A 22,430-nucleotide genomic window follows, 5' to 3' on the forward strand; every position below is an offset into this window, starting at 1 on the left:
TTGCTGTGTTCTGATTGCAACTCCACAATAAATTATTAAGAATTTTGATTTTTCAAAACGCAAGATTCTGATAAAAAGAGGCAGTTCATCGAAACGAGGAAATAAGCCGCGTCAGGAAGTAAAGATTCTACAAAAAGTCGTGCTATCACGGCGATAGTGATAACGACTCGAGAGAGAACCCTATACGCTCTTTGACAATCTTCCCCGTCCCTTTCCTAGACCGCGAAGAGGTCATTCGGATCGCCCATAAAAGGATATTTCAAAGTTCTCCGGTAGTAGTATTGGATAAGAATGGCGAGAATATTGAATTTTCCACAACCGAATGCCACTCTAGATATGTCCAAAATAACATTTACCAGAGCCGATTTCCACCGAAAGTGGAAAGACGCAAAGAGATGCAATTTTACTTTTGACCGCCAAGTTTCTTTCTCTCAGAACGTCGCTTCCGATGTGTCAAGACTGCAACGACGCCTTTGACGAGCAAATCGAATCGACCTAGACGGTAAAGGGCTGCAACCGCATCGTTGCACTCCCGCGTTGAATTTACCGTCGTAAATTGCGTGGTTCCATTGGCAGCTTGCCAAGGCAGAACTTTCTGTTACCGAAACAAGACTCGAAATGGAATTCTAATTTCCCTTTAAACCGCTTGTTTTCGACTACTATTTTATTAAATATAAAATATCTTAAATTTCCAGAAATAAGATTTTTATGAATAAAATTAAAAAATAACTATTTCAATTTGTTAGATGGAAAAATATATTATAATAGATATCGCATAAAATTATTAATAATTTAATAATGTCAGTAAACAATTTGCTTAGTTTGTAGAGAATGATTTGATTTTCAAATATAGACTCCAGATGAAAAGTTTTTTGAAATACTTTTAAAAAATTGATATTTTTTAGATTATATTTGTTCAACTGTTTACCTATAATATATTTTTTCAACTACGAAGATATTATTGTTTAAATAACACATAATTATTGTAGATATTTGAAGAAGTAATCCCAAAAATGTCAGTTTGTAAAAAGTGCTTCCAAACTTTTGGCCTGAAGTGTATAAACATATATATGTATATATATAAAAATAAATTTAATAGAGAAAAATCATACACTTTAATTTTGACAATATATTTCTTAAACAAAAATTAAAGATAAAACTTCCGAAATATAAACTAGAAAGTTCTCTCTTTTATATCAGATGATATAGACATCTATAAATAAAGGCCAATATAGAGGTAGACGTTTTAAAAAAATACATAATTAAGTTATAAAATGAGAAAATTTTCATTTAAACAATACAAAATTGTATTGTTAAATATAAGCATTAATCTTATTAAATCGTTTGATAGGTATATAACATTCACTTTTCTATGTAAAGTATAAATTTTCAATTCCAGTTTTACATCCCTAATCCTGATCTTGAAATAAGAATAATACCAACTATGATTACCTGTCTAACAATAAGTCTCACGATTTGTCATATTTATCTGAAACACTGTTCTGTATACATCACGTAATCGCCTGATTAATGCTTTCTCTTGTGTGTTCCGCGAGAATAGTCTCCGAGTTCGCTCAGGAGTTGGGCGCTGCGATGGAGAGCCACTCGGCAAACGTGCGACGTCTGGTCGACGAATTTCGCGGTCGATCGGGCGACTCAAGAATTGATGTCGGTGGAATGCGACGAGTTTGGGAAAGTTTGCTGCGGCAGGTCGAGGCGGATGCAGCTTCCCACCTCGATCTGGCCGCGGTGCTGCAGCAGCAATTGTCGAGGCCCACTTTAGAGGCGAGCTTCCATCGAAAGCTGCAATCTAGAAAGGTAAAAGCTTACCCTCCATGAATTAATTTCATTAGAAGTAATTTCACTAGATGACCCAACTCATTACGACGCGCTCACGATTTCTCTGTCTCTCCAAGCATTCCTTTTACGATGTGTTAACATCAGTATTGCCATTCTGCGAAATTGCAATTGCAATTTCGAACTATTCAAAGACGCTTGAATCGCGATAAGACTCTCTCGTTGCTCGGATATCGAATCACAGGAGCGCTGACAAGTTCGCTGCAATTGACGAACGTGGCCGGTGAAGTTTCCCAAGCGATCCACTCGATTATTTGATTACGACGTTACGCGAATAGCATTTCAATCCGGCAGGGTGTTTGCTTTCGGAGCGCGTCACCTCATCCGATTTCTCACACCGCGTACGCGAGCTAATACACCGTATACCGTGTTCCTCAGGTATTCGCCCATCGTGATGCTTACGAGCAGGTAGTTAGCAAGACGGAGGAGAAGTTGCAGCGTGCCAGATTGGATTACAAGCGCACCTACGCCGCGTTGCTAACCAACGAGGCTGGCGGCGGCGCCGAGCAGGAATTGAAGCGCGCTTACTTAGAATCACACAACGCCTATATTCTGCAGCTACGCGCCACGAACGCTATTACTGAGCGCTATCAGTTCCATTGTTTGCCAGGGCTGCTGGGCGAGATTGCAGAGGTCTACGAAGAACTTTGTGGATTGGCCTGCAAATGCGTTGCCGGGATCTCGGATGCTGCCGGAGAGCGATCTGGCGAACAAGCCAAACGTTACCAGATCGTAGCCAAAGAGGCACAGGCGGTTATACCGTCGAACGATTTACAGGTATCACGGAAGGAATCATTTTGTTGAAATATCTAAAAATGTATAGTTATAGATACGGATCTGAAAATTATTTTCTTAGAAATTCAAAATGATATGTAAGAAACTCAAGCACGATTAACAGTGCTGTAAAATTTTTTATGTTCTAGCAATCAATTTAAACTATTTACATAATTATTTTAACAGATTAACAATATTATTTTCAGAACTATATAATTTTATTTTTAGATGCTTCAACAAAACTGTTCTTTTTGTATATATTCGTTTTCTGAAAAGAATTATTGTACCCGCGAGATATGAAAAATGGAAAACACATATGGGAAATATACTTTCTTTTTCTTCATCTTTTTTTATTTCACTACGATTTAAAATGTTCCGTCATGATAAAAAGAAAATATTTTTATTTTGTCGAAAGAAATAAAGAAAAATAAAAGGAACTTGTCATTACTTTTCGTTAACTCGGAAATAGTCATCTACTCATCTAGGATGTTTTTACACTCCAGTAGGAAAAAATGTCAAATGTAAAATATTCTTTTATCTTATATATTGTTTAACATATTTTTTTTCCTTTTGTAATAACTATTCTTTATGAACCTTTAAATACAATTCCATCGAGAATCTGCAAAAAAGTATTATATTAATCAAAATCTTTATTTTTTTAAAAATACTGTCATAAGCTACTAATTAACGTATTAAATATTCTATTTTCTTTTTTTAGATATTTATAATTAAATCCATATCCGTGCATAATGTTCTCAAATGCTAATAAATCAGGAAACAACCAATAATGTACAACGTTATTCATAATAACTTTAATTAAGGTATAAAAAACATCTCAGATAATCGTTTATGCAAAAAAAAATCAGATGACTACTCCCAGATTAAAACAATATCTATGAAACTTTTAAATCGATAGTTAAAGAAAGAAGAAATACGCAATTATCTACCAACTTGTTCCTCTTTCTCACGAGGTCAAATCTCTCGAATGGGTGAGCATCTACCGTGTCAATCTCGCGACTCGATACGTCAAGCAAAACCGATCGATCGTGCACAGATACGATGCCCATGACGATACGATTATTCCGGACATATTGATCACGCATAGCAAATAGACGTACCGAGCATATATCCAATTTCGGGACGGTGAGGTATCTGATGGTGGATTACAATCGTCGGTATTCCGAGAAGAGGGACACAGAATGAAAACAGGGCTGCCTGATTAAAGCCGGTCATATTCACTGTGAGGGCATGCGTCCAGGATTTCGGCCGCTCGAGATCACCGCGTTTGTATTCGCGTTTATTCGCGTGTGTCAATGTATGCACGATGAGTTAACTTGTTCGGCTGACCAAACACGCTGATATTCACTGATTTGTCCTTCTTGAATCCGTCGGTCGGATAACAGGCTCTCGTCGGAAATATCGGTTTGGCCGGTATTCATAGTCGGTTCTTATATTTTAACATCGTTTTAAGTAACGTCTTAAGATGTTAATACAGCCCTCTCTGATTGGTCCATCTTAAGACAATCCTAAAGATCCGACTATGAATATCGCATCAGTTTTCATTGTCTGGCTAACTTATAATTTAAACTTAATTTCACTTAACTTAATGATAATGTAAAAATCATGTTTTTCTAACTAAAGTATTGATCGCTAAACTATTGGTTTCAGAGGCAAGTTTAAAAGTTCACTCTCCAGACAATATGGAATGTCTAGAAGACGTCTTTATGATATCTTTTAGTTAATTTTTAAACATATATGTTGTCTGGGTCAAAACTATCAGTTCAATGAAAAATCAGTAAAATGAAAAACTGGGCTTCAAATGCATACTCCTATCTACATCGCAAGAGACTATTAATTCAGAGACGTTGACAGTGACAAGATAAATACTTTTCTTCGAAATTTCATCTCGCGTATATCATCGCGTATAGTTAAGGTCTTTATTTCGTGACGATTGATATACGATTTGCAATGAAAAATATATTTAAATCACATAATACAATACATGTCTCACATAAATTTGCGAAACGTGTTACGTTGCATTATGTGTCACGCATTATATCATTCTATTTCCAATTTACTTGGTTAGTTCTTTCGCGAATGTATTTTATTCGATGCTTATTTTACTTCCTTTCATTTTTGCGTTCGCCAGTTATCAGACGTAAATCAAATAATCATAAGTGATAATGTAACGTTATTTAAGGCCTTGGCGCGAAACCTGTCAGTGAACGCGACGCCGCGGAAGCCACCGCGACGCCTGTATGTCGCGCCGGCACCACCCGAGCAGATACCGATGGAGAGAATCAGTCAAATACCCACGCTCAGGGACGAACTGGTACCAACGGGCACCAGCACGCTTCCGCTCATGGAGGATCTTAAACACGAGTACGATAGCCTCAGCCAGGAAATAGGTCGTCTGCAAGACGCTCTGGACGCTCTCGTGCGGATGCAACGAAAGTACGTACAGTTTATTTTTGATGCAATCGTGTATTTGTAACTCTGCGAATAACGAGCTTAACATCTCATTAGCTTCGTGTCAGTCTGCAGCACAGCTTTTCTAACACATGTCATCTGCCTAGTAATTTTTTGTGGCGTGTACACATAATTTTATTATTATCATTATATATTATATAATGTATACGATTAAATACTTTATTTTCATGTAGTATAAACTATATATTTTTTTATTTGACGCTGTTCTAGCTACTTATGTCATTAAAAATTTTAAATGGTATTTATTTTTCACAAATATGTTAAAAAGTTTTAAGGTATATTCTAAAACGTTCTCTCCGAAGATTTTACTCTATATAGTGTAGTATATGTATATGTGTACTATATACTTTGAGGAAAATTTTTCTGGGATGCAGCTTTAGTAGCACTGGTTACCAGTAACCATCATATAGTAGTCAACGTGTTAATTAGGTATATGTAAAAAATATATATTTCATTTTAAAAAATTTTTTCTTTTACTACTTGGATTTTGCTTTATGTTTTACAACAGGAAATTTCGTTCCTGTCAAGTTTATAATGATTCATTTCATGCACCTTATTACAACGTGAAAAATTCTTGTGAAATATTTTTGAGGAAAATATTTATTATTATTTGTACTATTATTGAATGTGGTTTTTCCATTAAGATTTTATTATATTGAAATAAAATTTTCAATTTTAATAAATTATTTGTTTTTGAATAGTACAAAATAAATATTTGCCAAATATAAAAATATATTTATTTGATATAAAAACCATTTTATTTGACTTGAAAATTACTTTTTTTAGTGAGTAAATATTTATTTACTATAAGTACACGTTTAATATTATTCAAATCTAAATATTCATTAAAATTTAGTACATTTTTCCTCAATGTATTCTTTACACAAAGGATTAATCAAGACTGTTTCTTGACTTTCGAACGTTTGATGAAGCTATATTTTTTAGTCAGCTTGGTAGCTCGCATAAACGTCAGTTTTTTAATCTTTTAAGGAGAAAAACATGGATAAGAGTTATTTTATCACTTCCCATTGCAGGAGTGCCGAGAGTAATCTTTACACGAAAGTAGCTGAGCTACAAGAAGATATTTCTCTGAAGCGTCTCGACCTCGGTGTTGCGCAACTGCGTCTAGCAGCGGTGCAAGCACAGGTAAGCATATTCTTTGTTCCCTTTAGTTACCATCATATTACGCAGCGTTCGTCGCACGTTTATTATTTTATTTATCTCTGAGTCTGACATGCCGCATTTATTACTTTATATTCATCCCGATGCAAAAAACGTACTCGTATTTATCATGCAACTAGCGCTTTTAAAACGCGATCTCGCGAACCGTATGTCATTTATTGCAATAGCACGAATCGTGAAAAATAATAAGATACGTATTCAAATGCGATTCTCTTATAAAACTCACTTGTGTGAAATACAACAATATTAATATACCTATGTGGAAATATAATAGTAACATATTAAAATTAATAATAAATATAAATTATGAGGTAAAACTTCGGTTAAATTCTAGAATAAATAGTCCTATATTAAATGACTCTATGTTCACGAAAATGGATCAGAGGCATCTATCTTGCGAGTTCTCCCCATTTCATCCAATTTGTCCGACCACGCGTGGCATCGAGAGCCTCATCTATGTATAGTATACAGGATGGATGCCTCAGTGAAGAGCTGCTCAATTGTTCATTATTAACTTAAAGTGAAAATTGCATCATCTAGAATTGATAAAAAGGTCTGTTAAGATAATGAAATCGCCAGTATTAATCACGTGTCTTCAGTAACTATAATTAATGAGACAATATTGAAAACTGATATAGCAGCACAATATCACGTTTACAAAATAAATTATGTCACTTTATACGGCTATAAATATCACAAGCGAACCTATGTTCGTTAAAGTACGTTGGCAAATTGAATTTATCATTTCACAGAAAATTCAATTTTGTTAATGCGTTTCTAAAATAGATTAATATACAATAGCGTAATTTGAAAAAGAGCTAAACAAATACGAAAATCGAAAAAAGAAATAATTTAATAGTTGTGTATAATCCGAGAAAAGGATTATATTTTAAATTATAACTAAGGTAATTTCAGTACGCGCATATGGAAAAATATCGCGCGTGGTGAATTGTTTACGGTCGGCTCGCCTTGGAGACGCAATTTTTCGGTGTATGTATGTGTGTGTGTGTGTGTGTGTGTGTGTGTGTGACATTGACAAATATGAACGGGGTTCACTTTTCAAAAGTTTCCTAAGTAGGAGGCTTGTGTCTGTGTGGCCATTCATTGGCGATTGGTCATTCACTGGTACGCTTTAGCCTAAACACCGGATAAATACTGGCGCGCACAATCGTGCGACATGCGCCCTTGCAACTGGGTCATCGGCGAGCACGAGCGTCTGAAAATCCATTTCTGGCCTCGTCGAGAGAGAGTCCGTCTATCCAGGTCAGGCGAGCAGGATCGTCGCTGTCTGGCCGCGCGCTGCCGTTTTACCATCGCTCGTCGTAATATCGTAATCGTGATCGTGTCCAGTGATCCGAACAATGGGATGGACTACGTTACGCACGCGAGTCGTTAGTATTTTTTCTTCTGGTGTATTATGGTTCCGAGCACGCTAGACACAAGGGTGCCGCATGATCCAGTGGACTCGCTCGACGAGGAGTACATCACAAGCAGACCGCCCTGGTTGAAAAGTGCTTAAACGATACTCTCAATATTTATGATTATTAAGAGCATTAACGTTCGATTATCTGGTGATATTGTTTTATATTGACACAATATTGTCATTCATTGATTGTCGTTATATTTGAAATTAAGTCTACGTGATTTTACGTTTGATCGTAATATTAATTTTAAAAGGAATTGAAAAATATATATTAATGTATTAATCAAGTTTGTATAATGATTATGCGAACATGGGGGGAGATGCTGTGTTATTAAACGGATAAGGAGTTACTTATTCATTGTGAAATCGAGCACAAAGAGGCTAATGTTACGACAGCGAACAATGGCCGAGTATATTCTCAATGACCACGAGGATCAATGAAAGTTGACACATGCATCTATTGTCAATGAATATATTCCTACAGTTGAAAACGGTCGAATCGCAGTGATATCTCCATAGAAACGTTTCAACCAGGGTGGTGTATTGACGCATCCGTTTTCAGGGTAACGTGTTGCTAAGCGCGTATTGCGACAGAGATGAAACTCTTAATCGTAGAACGACAAAACCTTATCCTCATACGTTGTAGAAACTAAAACAGTGCAATAATACAGCTAGCTGTATTATTTAATCATTTAAAAGCTTATAAAAGAATCGCATTTATGACGCATAAATTATTTTTTAAGTAAAACTAATGAGGAGTAACTGTTGTTCACATTGAGATTTATATGTAGCAATTATCAGCGACTACTTATCTGATTTAAAAAAAAATTGCAATTTTTAATTGGAGGACATATTAGTCGAATCGCTAAATCGTGCGTGAATAAGACATACATAATCTCGTTGTTTTGCACGCGATGATTATTATCGACAAGAGATGGCATATAATATGTAATAATATAATAACTACGTAGGAATCGTTGGAATAATACTCCCCACGTGGATATGGATTAAATTCACCCTGAGTCACGTGTACGTAGGGCTCGCCCCTTACTCATTCATAAGGACGCGTAAACACGCGAATTGATACGCAAAGAAATATGTATTCATTATCGTCGTTTCCGTACGAACGGTAATGGACTCTTCTCTTATTCACAAAGTGTAAACTTATGTATATAGATTGTTTTAGATCGTCTTTGCATACGGATTCATTAATAAGCGATATCGAACCTATATTTCCTTATCAGTAATTTCGCGTAGTTTAGTACCTCATTTATAATTTGTTCGATTGTCAACTTCAATTATAATTAAAGTTGACAAGTAATTATAATTGAAATTCCGTTAAGTTTTAATTCATTGAAATTAAATAAAAAGTGAAATTCCATTATTTATTAAGTCTAAATTTCTCGTTCTTTTTCAAAACTTCAATTATTCGAGTTTTTTTTTATAGATATTTCAAAAAACAAAATTTTTCAACACAACTGAAAAGATGGAAATAATGACAAACTTTTCCATATATTGCTTGTTACGAAACGGAAATATTGTACATGAATTAAAAATAGGTATATTTTATATCAGATATTATTTGATTATTAAAAATGTGTTATGTATATAAAACGTGTATATACTTATATATTTTTTTGTCACTCGCAGAAGGAACTTTTCGGGGGAGGTGAAGCTGGTCAACCGGATGGGATGACCAGTCGGAAGATGTCAAACGGTTCGACCGGAAGTCCCAAGTTGAAATGGTTGAAAGCGTTCAAGAGCCTAAAGACTAGTTCGCCCACGACACCACCGCTATCCGACAAGTGAGCTACTTATTTCCTTTCTACTAATACCAGTTTCCATCACGTGCATGTCGCGAAAAAGCGCTGACAAAGTTTTCGACGCGACGGAGATGGTTTTCTACACCGGGCGACACCGGGAACTATATATATATATTTGCTCTCTATATGTACTCTATATGTACTCTTCGATACAAACCCCGGAAACGAAAGAGGATCACTTTTGCTTTTCGAGTAAATCCGACACTCATTCGTGTTTCTCTTTGCTAAACTTTGTTTCGAGACGCTCAGTAGAGAATAGTGCAGCTGGGATACATTCGTGGGATGCGCAAATTGAAAATTTCATTAACCTACATTGAAAAGAAGGAAAAATGATACGTAGATATATAATTCCAAGTTCTACTTCAAAAGATATACTACTAAAAAATAATTTACTCTATACAATTTTTCTTCTTATCTCTCACTATATACTATATACCTATACACACACACACACACACACACACACACACACACACACATTTAAAAGAAACTATTGTATTTTGCGAATCCTACGTAACGTATGCATGAACAAATAAAATAACGAATGCTCTTCAAAGATTAGATATCGCTTTATCGTGATGTAGATAGACTTTAATTCGACGTTATTTTTCCACTCGTTATTTTAATAGAAAATTAGAAATTTTCTCACAAATTTTGAAAGTTAAAATAGAAATGTAGTCACCGTAGGTACTCTTATTCAATATCGATGTATTAACTGAATTAAATGCGAAAGTTCTACAAGGAAAACTTGAATTTGTGTTTCGCAAACAATTCACTCGTCAAACATTTCACCGGCAAGCAGAACGCCTTTACCGTCATCTTAGAAAACAAACGGCATAGAGTAAATAAAGTTTTTCTTGTTGCACCTTCGCAGACCTATAGAACGATTGTTGTCAAAGTGAATTCACAAGACGAGACGTTTGAGTTAATATATGCTTTTACTTCCGTGTGCTTTGTAAGTTTCCCAATTAGGGGAACCATAGACGTTAGACGAAAGGGACTTTGAATAACCGTAGATACTGTTTTGCGAATGCTCGACTAATAAAGAGGAAAGCAGGCAACCATGTACCACGCAGTTTCCACCGTCGTCGCCATGTCCAGGTAAGTTTCAGATTCTTTGTGAACATCAGTTGACATTTGCGATTCTATATCTGTTATTTGAAAACGTTTGGAAACGAATATTTACTTGAAACATAAAATTGCTCCTAATAAAATTTTTACTATTTAATCGGAGAGTTGATTTTATATTCTTATTTGTATTATTTATTCTTACACATTAACAAATCACGTTGAAATCTTTATATGTTTATAACAGAATGTCCTTATTTTCTTCCAACCTTAAATTTTATTACATAATTAATAAAAAAAAGATGTATTATATCTAATATCGCTACATTAACTTTCTGCTTGAAATCATATTTTTGCTCTCTCCGTCTGCAATCTGGATCTTTCTTTTTGTCCAATTTAAGTTCTTTTTTATTTTAGACTTTCGAAAAAAATTCAAGTTAACTTTTCAATATCTCTATTACCTTATCAAACAGTTTCTTAACTCAAATGTTAAAATCTTAATTCAATAAAAATTAAAATTTGAGATTGGAAAACTGATCACGTGCAAAAAGTGCTTTCAGTCAAATTAACTAAAACTATGATATTTTGTAACTTATGAGATGCTGAGATAAACACCCGTTTCTGCCAACATAAGTTAACTTTAACTCATTTTTTATCTTTTTCTAGTTTTAAGAATTAGAAATAATAAATTAAATATCGAGATTGAAGTTAATCTGCATTGGTAGAAATAGATATAAATCTCTATAGCATTACTATAAAAAAATAAACAGATTTAGCACTGTTAGAAAGTTGCTATTATGAATCTAATCGGAAAACTATCTTTATATACAGCCTACATAATTACATAGTAACTGTAATATTTATACAGTTAAACACGTAACATATAATCATATGTGCGCAGTGTGTATTATTGAAGTTTACGTTTCCAGTGGGGGTGCAGGGAAAGGGGTGGTATAGATATAATATATACATATGAGTGTATATTTGTGTCGATGGTTATTCCATTCGTATATCTGACATTACTTATGGACGTACAGTTATATATACATGCATATAAAAAAAACTATACTATGTAGATAAAGATACTTCTCAGTCTGGTTAAACTAAAAATAACAATTTTCATATAATGTTACAGCAAAATCTGTCCGTTTTTGATGGATGTGTCTATGGAAACTTTTAATCAACATACGCTATAAAATATCTCAGCTAATTTAAAATTACCCTTTTCCATACAATCAGTCCTTTGAGAGTGAAATTTTGCTTGTACCAAAACCCAGATTACAGACAGAGGATTAACTTCAAATTTCGTTTTTGGGTAAAAAATTATAGGTTTTTTTTTATTTAATTTAATGCACACTCTTTCCCGCAAGAACACGTATGATAAACGGTAATAATCGCACGATCCAAGGAAGCACGCGTGACTTTCGCGAAACTCGAGAAACCCGTGAACAAGGAAGATTGCTTTCACAGGAAGAGCCTCGAGTCCGAGGGTGGGCATACTTGGCGCGAGTACACGTACCGTAAGATCACGCCGTGCGACGCGTGTGGCCAGGTGCTGCGTGGCCACAGCCGCCAGGGTGTCCGGTGTCGAGGTTGCAAGGCGAACGTGCACACGGACTGCATCAACATGGTGCAACCGGCGTTGTGCCCGAGCTTGGCGCCGAAGAAGGGCGGCGGCATACCGCTTCTACGGCGGCAAAAGACGCAAGTAGCCACCGACGAGGTGCCAGCATCATCCGAGCACAGTGAGTACAAATTAGATACACGAGATCCACGACGCGTTTTCTTCCCTCCTTTCTCCCCCGCCATCAGTGACGCGACAGCTCTCTCATTGTCGAGGACATTTTATCGGTGAACGAAGGGAACCGATCGATTTCTCGATAAGCCTGTTATCTCTCGCCGATTGGATCGAGGGGATCTTTCTGTTTTTTTCCTGTTCTGCGGGAGAACGTCGGGTTTCCCTTCATGCATGACGGGTAGTTAAAAATTGTTAGAAATCCATTCGGAAATACAGCCAACGCGAAAGAACTTTTTTTGCAATTTCTCTTTGTCGTGTTCTGCGTGTAGTGACGAGTGAATGGATTCAGAAGAAAGAACGATGGAACTTGAAAAATAAAAAGTCATTAAAATGAATTAACTATATAACTTTCCTATACAACGGAGAATTGTTTATTGAGTAATTTTTAATAGAATATGAATCGCATTCTTCAGCTTTTTAATCTAAAAACCTTTTTAAAAGATATTTGAAGGCTTACTCTACATACAATTCCATTCATTCGCTGAAACTGTGTAACTGTTGCGTATTAAAAAGTAGTGAAAGAGTAAAATGCTCGTCCACAAAGTTGGATTTGATACAGATAATAATAATGTTTCTTATTAAGAACTGAAACTCTTGTTTCTTTTTTACAAAAATTTAATTGAATAACATTTATTCGGAAAATTTTATCACGAAATATTAGAAAATGATAAACATCAAATAAAGATTTTTTTGAAGTTGTTGAATCATTTGAAAAATAAGACTCATTATTTTCTATGGAGCATCTCTCTGCACTACGATTTAACTCGTGAATATTATTCGTTCGTTCGTGCTGTTGCTAAAGCCGCTATATCGTTTATCGCGCGTCATCTCATTTATCAACGTAAAAAGGGAAGAAGAAGACAGATCAATGTGAGGAAACTGAGCACTTGGCTGAATGCGCGATTCGAAAAATCACGAATAGTCCGTTCGGTGCGCTTTTGCATTGCTGTGTCTCTTTATCCCGTATGGGCAGACGTGGACGCCACATACCAGGTGCTGAAGCAGGCAAGCGAGATCCGTGGAAACTCGACAAACTCACCACCTACGCCTCCCACAGCAGAACACCCCCCCTCCGGTGCAGCACCTTCGTCAGCGAGGGCCTCCTCCCATCCCTGTTCCTCGTCCACCTCTGGTAAGGCGCACCACCAAGAATTCCTGCCGACCTTGGAACGTACGTCGGAACCTCGAAAATTTTCCCACGTACAATGGCGGATTACATGCACGACATTCGCCGGGGTCTCGAGACCAAGAAGCTCGAATCTTATGTTCCAAAATTTCATTCTTCACATTATTTTTATAACGTCATTAAATCATTGAATGTTATTGGAACGATCAAAAATACGGTACTACTTTTCTTTTCAAACTTCTTATTATATCATAATAATAATAAGTTTCTAAGAGGGTAGAATTTTTAGTATTATTTTTCTTGAATAGGAATTTCATCGCTCTCTTTGAATGCTGTAATCCGTCATTGGGAAAAATTCATGGAATTCGATATCCAAAGCTATAGTTCAATTTTAACAATAGATACGCTTCTGAAGCTGAAACATGTTTTAGTTATTGAAAGACATATCTCTCTGTCGACGTAGTACTGGAGCAACATATTTCTTGAATGTGTATCTTATTTTATGCAATCTAATTGCAAGTTCGTATCAATATTTAATCTATTTTTTTCTGTATTAATTCTGTATAATATTCCCTAATTTTTATTTTAATTCAATAAACTGAATAAGTAGTCTCTCTTATTGAACTGTTAAGAAGATAAGTAAACTCTTATTATTTGTAGTATCGTAGTTATTATATTACTATACTCACACAGAAAAGAGATAGAAAATGAGATACAATGTATATATTTATTTTTCTAATTGTTCATATGTAAAAATCCTATCGAAACGAGAATTGTATAAATTAAACGTGCTCAAAACTTTTTTATACTTGTTTAAAGAGAAGCAATATGTGATATTCTCTTTTATTTTTATATAATAATTCTATCTCATATTCTTATCTTCTCGACTGCTAGTTAAGTTGCTGTTATTTATGTATTATTTCTTTTTAAGAGCACGTGTATGTGTGTGCGTGTTTAATGTCGTTCGTGCTCCAGTACTTTCAGTTCCAAGGTCTGTAGTCATTCTATGTGTTTATGTAAAGCCGCTCGTCTTCTTCAGGGACATGACTCGTAAAATTCGTAATCTATCGATTCTTTAATGTGTACACTCCTTTCTTCTTCTTCTCCTTCTGCTACTTCTTCTTCTACTGCTGCTTCTTTCTTCTTCTATTCTATATTCTGCTTGTTATTAAAATTAATTTGATCGATTTTTAAAGGTAAGTCGCTGACGTCATTGCTGGTATTATTTAACACTACGTTATTACGTTATAACGAGAAGATTATCTGTAGTGATACGATTACATTTGTCACATTTGTCACACCTAGGACGATAAATGCCATCTGCCCAATATATGTTCTACTTTTGTACTTTTAGCTATTTTACTTACTATTATTATTCATTATATAATAATACTTAATGATCTTTAAATTATATAAAATATGATAGTACAATTAATACAAGAAATTGTACTAATTGTTTTTATACAATTTTGGTAAATTATTTCTAAATGTTCGAAATATGATAGCCATATCGCTAATAATTTTACATAAAAAATACGTGCAAGTATACTAATTCATCAAATGTGAACTTATATAGTTTTATTATATTTAATTCTTCTAATAATTAACTGTGCACTTTACTATCTTTATTTCAAACATGCTTAATTTTGAAGGATTTCTCGTTAAGTCCCTCAAAAATGACGATGATAAATCATCAAATAGGATTTTTGGGCTGATTTTTGTCGTCGTGGGTGTCTCCTCGACGACGAGAGAAATATTTTATCGCTTATCGTCTTTTTGACTTTCATCGCGCTTATCACGGACGGCTTATCAAGTCCCCATCCCAAATCACCCCTCATTAGCTTTCTGTTATACGTAATATCTGTAATAATATTATAACGGCTGATGATGACGGTATTAGTAACCGTAATAATTGCAATTCATTAAATGTAACATAATAAAGTAGATATTAATAAATAATAATGATAGCTATAGTGATTAAGTTAATTACAGTGTTTATTCTATGTTTAAGACTTTTTCGATCATTTATTAATTATTGCTTCTATCCTCTTTCTTTTCGTTTAAAGTCGCAAATTTTTTACAACAGTACACACTTGCGACACGAAACTATAATATCATTATAAGAACATTGGTACATAAAAAAACCTAAACAACGGAGGTTAACACAAGGCGTAACTAACGAGAAAAGAATATCGCCGAATATCAACTAACTCTCCAAACATTGGAATTTCTAGCCAGTGCTAGCTTAACGTGAACTATTAACGAGAATTTGTGAGAGAGTTTGACGATTTCCATAACCCTAAACAACCTTAAGACTGAGAGATCAACTGAGAAATCGAGTGAAGAGTGAATCAGAGACAAACTGACTTCCATCAGAAGAGATCGGAATGTCGCATGATCGCTGTGATCGTTATTGAAATTTGATTGATCAGGACGCGGCAGCGGTGGATCCACTTCCGGCACGCGACCCTTCGGGCAACCTCTGATGCTGATGTCGCAGGAATCGCCGCCTTCGACGTCGGCTTCGCTAAGGACACCCGAGATGGACGTGCAAGCACAGCGCGGCGCCAATAAAAAACGATGATAATTCGTCGCATCGCGTTGCATCGCGTTGCATCGCGTCGCCTCGGTCGAATGACGCATTTGTGCGAGTGCATCGTGGATACAAATTCTTTCGGGAAGGATCCATCCCGAGGACACCACGGCGTCGCCGGTCTCGTCATTTTTCTTTCCGCTTGAGCACTATCGATTTTATTTATTCGTTTGTACGACTCGCGATTTGCCCGATTTTCTTCCCACCACTGCATACCACAAGGACATATACTTGACGGACATTCTTGGGTACCCATCGGATATCTAAATATATCCCGATAATCTCCGAATTTTTATGTTCGTTTCCATTAATATAGAAAGATTAACTTTAATCTCGATTCAACGCTTATACTCTTCATCTTTTTCTAGAGAGATATAAGAATTATTTTCATTTCTATATACTAACGTGGATTAACTTTAATTTCGATTTATTGTATTTTTTATTTTTTTCTAATTCTCAGAACTAAAGAAAAAGATAAAAAGTATGTAAGTTAAACCAAGATTAAGATTAATCTACGTTAGTAGAAATGAACATTAGGAAAACATGAAGAGTATGTTGAACTGAGATTAAAAATTAATCTTAATCTATAATAAATTAGTAGAAACGAGCATTAAACGTTCGTTAACTGCCATGCTAATTATTATACATGAGGGACTATTACACGAAGAGGATATAATAAACATTTTATGTTATATCTGTGTGCGATTCACGGCTATGTATAATAGCAGAGTATTATTAAATATTAAAAAATTGAGAATGTTTCAAAATATTTAGAAATATCCAAGGAACGTTTCGATATGTATATTAAAACATATTTAATCCGTATTATACATAATACAATAAACAATGTCATCTATACGTTAATTAACTACACCTTGACTACATTTCGTGATGTTTGAGGAGATACGTATTTCGCGCTCGTTGATTAATAGTCGCTAATGGATGACCACAGAGGCAGCGAATATCGGACAGATGCGCAAACGTGGATGTTGATTCTCGAGTGTATCGATCCGGCTCTATACATATAATAGGCCGCTATATATTATATCAAGAACGATCGAAAAGCAGGTTCCGCACGCGAATCGAACTCATCACGAATGCATGATCATTGGAAATTTATTTCTCCGAAATAATTAGCTTGCTGCACGAAGAAGAGCGGAGAAATACGATGGAATATACAGAACACACAGAAAGAGCGTAGGATCACGCAGGATCGGCGAGAAGAGCGCAAATACATGCTTTTAAATTGAACCTGATTCGCCCATCATGAAGTATGTTTGCCTATTTATCTACCCACACACCCATTCGATCATTTGCGACGATCCATCATACTTATAGGATTGTTTAACAGGAGAGCACCGTTCCAAAAAGTGTCATTCTGAACTAAAATATTATATAAATTGAGCCAAAGTTCCCCAGTTTGATACATATACTGACTGTTTCGAAATATAAACCATTTTAAAAATATAATATGCATAAAATGTAAATTAAGATATAAAAAAATTTGTGTGGAGGAATAAAATAAAGAAAGCTTATGTGTGGGCCTATTATATATTTCTATTCGTTTTCGCGGATTATTAAATCCATTTCACGATTATTATTTCACGAGATTTCAATTGATTGAACGTAACTTATATTATAAGACTTATATTTAATTAAGTCTCAATCGATAATTAAGACCTTCTTCCTACTTTTCGTTCTTGTTATTTTTTTCAATGTACTCTAAATTTCTTGAAGTAAGAGTAAAAATATTGCTACTGTTTAAAAAAAAAGTGAAAATATTTGCACTCTTGAATGAGAGTAATAGTATTTTACTATTTTTTGGAGTAAGAGTCACTCTAAAGGAACGAAATCTCATTCCTTTAAAAAGAGTAAGATTTCTTTCCTTTGAAATGAATTTCACTCCAAAAGGATGAAAAATCTGCTATTTTTATTCAAAAATGCAATTATTTTCACACTTTTTCAATAGAGTGGCCATATTTTCACTCATTTAGAGTTAAGATTGAAGTGAATTTCACTCCAAGAAATTTAGAGAGTAAATGATTTATAAATGCAAATTTAAAGAATTAGATTAAAAAATAAAGATCTTGCTCATAATAGAAAATTTTTCGAAAAAAAACATTTCGAATAACTGGATGTTCGTAGATAATGACTATAACAAATATTAAATCGCAAAAGCGGATTTATTGCTTGAACAGAAAACCAATCGCAGTTCGTGGTTCGTTACATACGAGTATGTATGTAAATACAACTTGTGGAAGACAATTTGCGCTTTGCTGTCGATTTAAATCGACATAACACGGCCACTATCGCTTTTTACACTGATACCGAATGAGGCTATTTTACCGGCTCCACTGTATATAGAGCTCTTTTATTGTCGCAAATAAAATGGGAATTTGTTTCGCGTCTATCACCAATACGCGGTTCGATTAAATCGCTCGACATTCTCTCCTTTGTTTATTTCTATTTCATAGTATACAGTGTACGGAGTAAACGAAACAATCTTGGAACAGTTGGTCATGTGGCTCCGTGTGTTATAAAATTTTAGAAATGTGCTTTTATCGGCGGTAGAGCGATGAAAGTAAATATTTAACAATAAGCTTAGAAAGACGTTGTAACGCCTTTATATAACGATGCTCTGAGCTTATTGCGAGAGAAACGCTCGTTTTTCTTTTTGCTCTAAAAGACTCGTTGAATCTTTGTGCACCAAATATTACAGTTGTTCTCGTTATAATTTATCGTTGTACAATACAACACTTGTGCTGTCGAAAAATGCAATTAGGAGAAGAAGGAAATCGGAAACACTTAAAATAATAGGACTAAAGAGTTTATTATGCAGAGAATTATTATTTTACGCGCGCACATCGAGAACATTATTTGCGAATTTTTTCCGAAAGCACATGTAAATATTGTAAATAAAAATCTTATTTTCCGCAATTTCGATATTTTCCATATTTTGTTGCGAGTCGTGTCCCGTTATAATTGTGCTGCTTGTAAGCTTTTTATTTCAGTATATAAATTATGTTAAATAATTAGAGTGCATTTGTAAAAAAAAATTGCTTGCTCTGCTTGCTCGTGCAGTCGGTATTTCCATATTCGACGCTGACGATCGATTATCTCTTTCAAGATAGATATCTTCGCGAATTTTATCCGTAAAAAAACGAGTTTCACTTGTAAAAATAAAATTATCTATTGCTCGACTAATTATGGAAATTTCATTAATTTTTCATTACTTCTTTCCCTAATTTTTTATCTACAGTAGTCATTAAAGAGTTCTGATTGGAAATTTTAAAATAAATTTTATCGAAAGAGAACAAACTGAATATATATTCAGATTGAAACTAAATATTCATATTTGGAATTTAACATTACTATAATTGTCAATTTGGAGATTATTTTTATGCTGGGCTGCTTATCTTAATTGTATAAAAACGTAATTATCACATATCTGTTAAAAATAAATATATAATTTTTAATTTTTTATCAATTCATCTTTTGTAAACAGATCCAAATTTTTCATTAAAAAAAAGACATATCGGAACGGTTTAGATTTTCATAATTTTAGAGATTTCTTTATCAGTCGCGATTTATTATGTCTAATTTGCGACGTCAGCGTGGAAAATGCAACTCTTATTGTGGCTAACACGTTTCTAACCGATAATTATGAAAAACCAAGCACCGCATAGTCCGCAACGTAGACGCGAGAGACTGAATCTGCGGATGAAGAGCCTCAGTCTGGATTCACCGGAAGGCACCGCGCACGTGCGTCGTCCGCGGGATTATTATGCCGCGGGTGCAAGAGAAACCACACCGCCCCGACATTCTGACAGCGGCAGTATCAACAGGCTGTGTGAGTAACCGCAAACGTAATATCCCGATGTGTAATGTTAGGCTGGTGCATGTAAAATGGCTGATTTTACAAGAGACCTTCCGATAAAACTGTTTAAAAGCTCGTTTGGTTAAACTTGAGTGTCTTAAAAATTTAGGAAAAAATACTTGAATTGCGAAAATTAATAAATCCTTTTCGTTCTCAATTTTTTGTACATTCATGTCTTAATTCTCGGATTTAAATTTTTATAAAAGGATATCAGTAAAATGCAAAATACTACAAAATTTGCATATTATTTTATAACTTGCGAATCGATACACGTAAACTTATAGCAAAACAAACAGCAATTTGTGATATAAATCTAATACACGTAGAGAGAAAATATGTAAAAAACAAAGTAAATTTTAATGAACTCTTAAGGGATTATATTGTACGTATATTGTATGTAAGTTTTTATATGTAAACAATTTTCCTTTCACAAGTTTTAACTATAGATGAACTCGGCTGCTCGCTTCGAAAGAAAATGATATAGAATATATTTAAGAACTTAAAACAATTTTACATGAAAGCGCAAAATTGTCATTTTACATGTGACAGTCTAATTAGTCCTTGAACAATAATAACAAGCTACGTGTAAATGTTATTTCCAGCACCCTGCAGTCCGGGTCAGAGTCACGGAATGCACAAACATGTGCGAAATGCTATTCGAATGTCTAGTATGGAGCTGCCGGACGATAATGAGAAGTCATACTCGTCGGCGAGTACGTCGCCATGCCCATCGCCGCACACCAACAATCAGAACCACTTGAATCCACCCGGCAAGCGTGTTTTACCACCGAACAATCTCTACGTCGTTCTGTACAACTTCGAGGCACGACATCCAGACGAGCTGGATCTTAAGTAAGAACTTGTCTTGTGTAGCATGGAAAAAGCAGCGTTTCTCTATCATCTCTTTTTACAAATCCTTACAATAACGATCTGATAATTACATAAAATCACGAACACTTTTGTCTCAAAAAATGCAAAAAGTATCTGAAATATAAACTGTTTTTAGATATTTTATATATTTATGTATTTTTTCGTATTTATTTTTACTTTGAACTTTTCTAATTTTATTTTTTTCTTTATATATGTGTGTATACTCAAATATTATACGTAATTAATTATATCAGATTTATTCAAATCAATATTTAATTTATTTTACCAGTAATTTGTGGAATTATAATTTTTAAAAACACAATTTAAGAGTAATTGTAACAATGTAGATTCCTTAAACATTCTTTCGCACACGAGTGTTCGTAATTCCATGACTACAATTATTGCATGCAACGACAAAAGCGAATAATGCGTAATTAACAAATTAATTGACTCACCAGTCGATGCACCGCCAGCTGCTTTTTCCACTCCTTCTCTGCTACTCTCCTATTCCTTGCTTCTAGTTATCCTTTTAAAAATAATTTCATGTAATTAATAATTAGCATACACTGATTTATCATTAAAGTGCAAATTGTTTCAAATGACACTGATCGATGTCATCGATAATTTATTCGTGCATTTTCACGATTCATTTACTTGCTCGCTTATAATGTACTAGCGAGATTAATAAATAATAGATACGATTTTGTATTTTCGATTTAATCGTCGTCATTTTTATTTTCTACAGCATTCCGAGCCATAAGAATAAGCCATATTACCGACGTGATATTTTTTGTCCAACGATACGATAGTCGCGCGAATTTCATTCACAACGAAATTGCTACGTATACAATACGATGTATATACCAAACTTTATTCAATAACTTTGATGGTCGCGCGGAGTTTACTTGACAAATCTGCCCCGCTAAATGCAGCAAACTGTATTCAACGGCAGATTTTTCGTCAGAGATACGTCTAAGTACTCCCTACTACAAGAATCTCGTAAATCAACTTGCATTCGCGAGTTCTAAAGTGCTAAAGTACATTACCGCCAACAGAAAATTCAAATGTCAAGCAAATATCAACGGTGCTCGCCGATTAATTTCGAATTGGAATTACCTCTGTCGATCGATTCTGCTTTTCTCCCCTATACTTCCTTCTCCTCGAGGCACTGGATAATACACTTACAAAATCCGAACGGGTTGAGAGCAGACGGGTAGATGGACGGCCAGCATCAGACGCGATCGCGTCGCGTATGTTCAACATCACGCACTACTCACAGTCGAAACCGTCACCCGTCACTCAAGCCGACAACGCCGAGACTCGCAAGATCCGTTCCCATGCGAATAAACCGCGAAAAATGCGAAGAAGCGTTGATGAAATCCGGAGTACACGAACGATAAACAGCGGACGACATAACCGACGCAACTGCCAAACCGTCTTATCCCCACTCTCGCCAGCGTAGTGTCGACCGTTTCTTGTTTCTGAAGATTTTCTAGGAAAGCGATCATTTTGTAATCACCGGTAACAACGATAATAGAGTATAGTGATC

At 35.0% G+C, this 22,430-nt stretch overlaps 1 protein-coding gene across 1 annotated transcript; it reads left to right on the top strand.

Moving 5' to 3' along the window:
• The first annotated feature begins 1,593 nt into the window (after positions 1–1,593).
• Positions 1,594–20,867, top strand: Stacl (SH3 and cysteine-rich domain-containing protein). Its single transcript, XM_018548861.1, has 10 exons — positions 1,594–1,818; positions 2,236–2,634; positions 4,832–5,085; positions 6,156–6,267; positions 9,377–9,531; positions 10,597–10,650; positions 12,088–12,362; positions 13,389–13,547; positions 19,811–19,984; positions 20,614–20,867. Exons 1-10 carry the CDS (start codon positions 1,594–1,596, stop codon positions 20,865–20,867), a joined length of 2,061 nt encoding a protein of 686 aa, XP_018404363.1.
• Positions 20,868–22,430: the final 1,563 nt, after the last annotated feature.

This window comes from Cyphomyrmex costatus, unplaced genomic scaffold, assembly GCF_001594065.2.
Source record: "Cyphomyrmex costatus isolate MS0001 unplaced genomic scaffold, Ccosl1.0 scaffold75, whole genome shotgun sequence".
Classification (NCBI taxonomy): Eukaryota; Metazoa; Arthropoda; class Insecta; order Hymenoptera; family Formicidae; genus Cyphomyrmex; species Cyphomyrmex costatus.

Coding starts and splice junctions, on each gene's coding strand:
- Stacl (XM_018548861.1), top strand. CDS start 1,594: ATGGAGAGCCACTCGGCAAACGTGCGACGTCTGGTCGACGAATTTCGC. Junction 13,548..19,810: donor CTGTTCCTCGTCCACCTCTG/GTAAGGCGCACC, acceptor TGAAAAACCAAG/CACCGCATAGTCCGCAACGT. Junction 19,985..20,613: donor CGGCAGTATCAACAGGCTGT/GTGAGTAACCGC, acceptor TGTTATTTCCAG/CACCCTGCAGTCCGGGTCAG.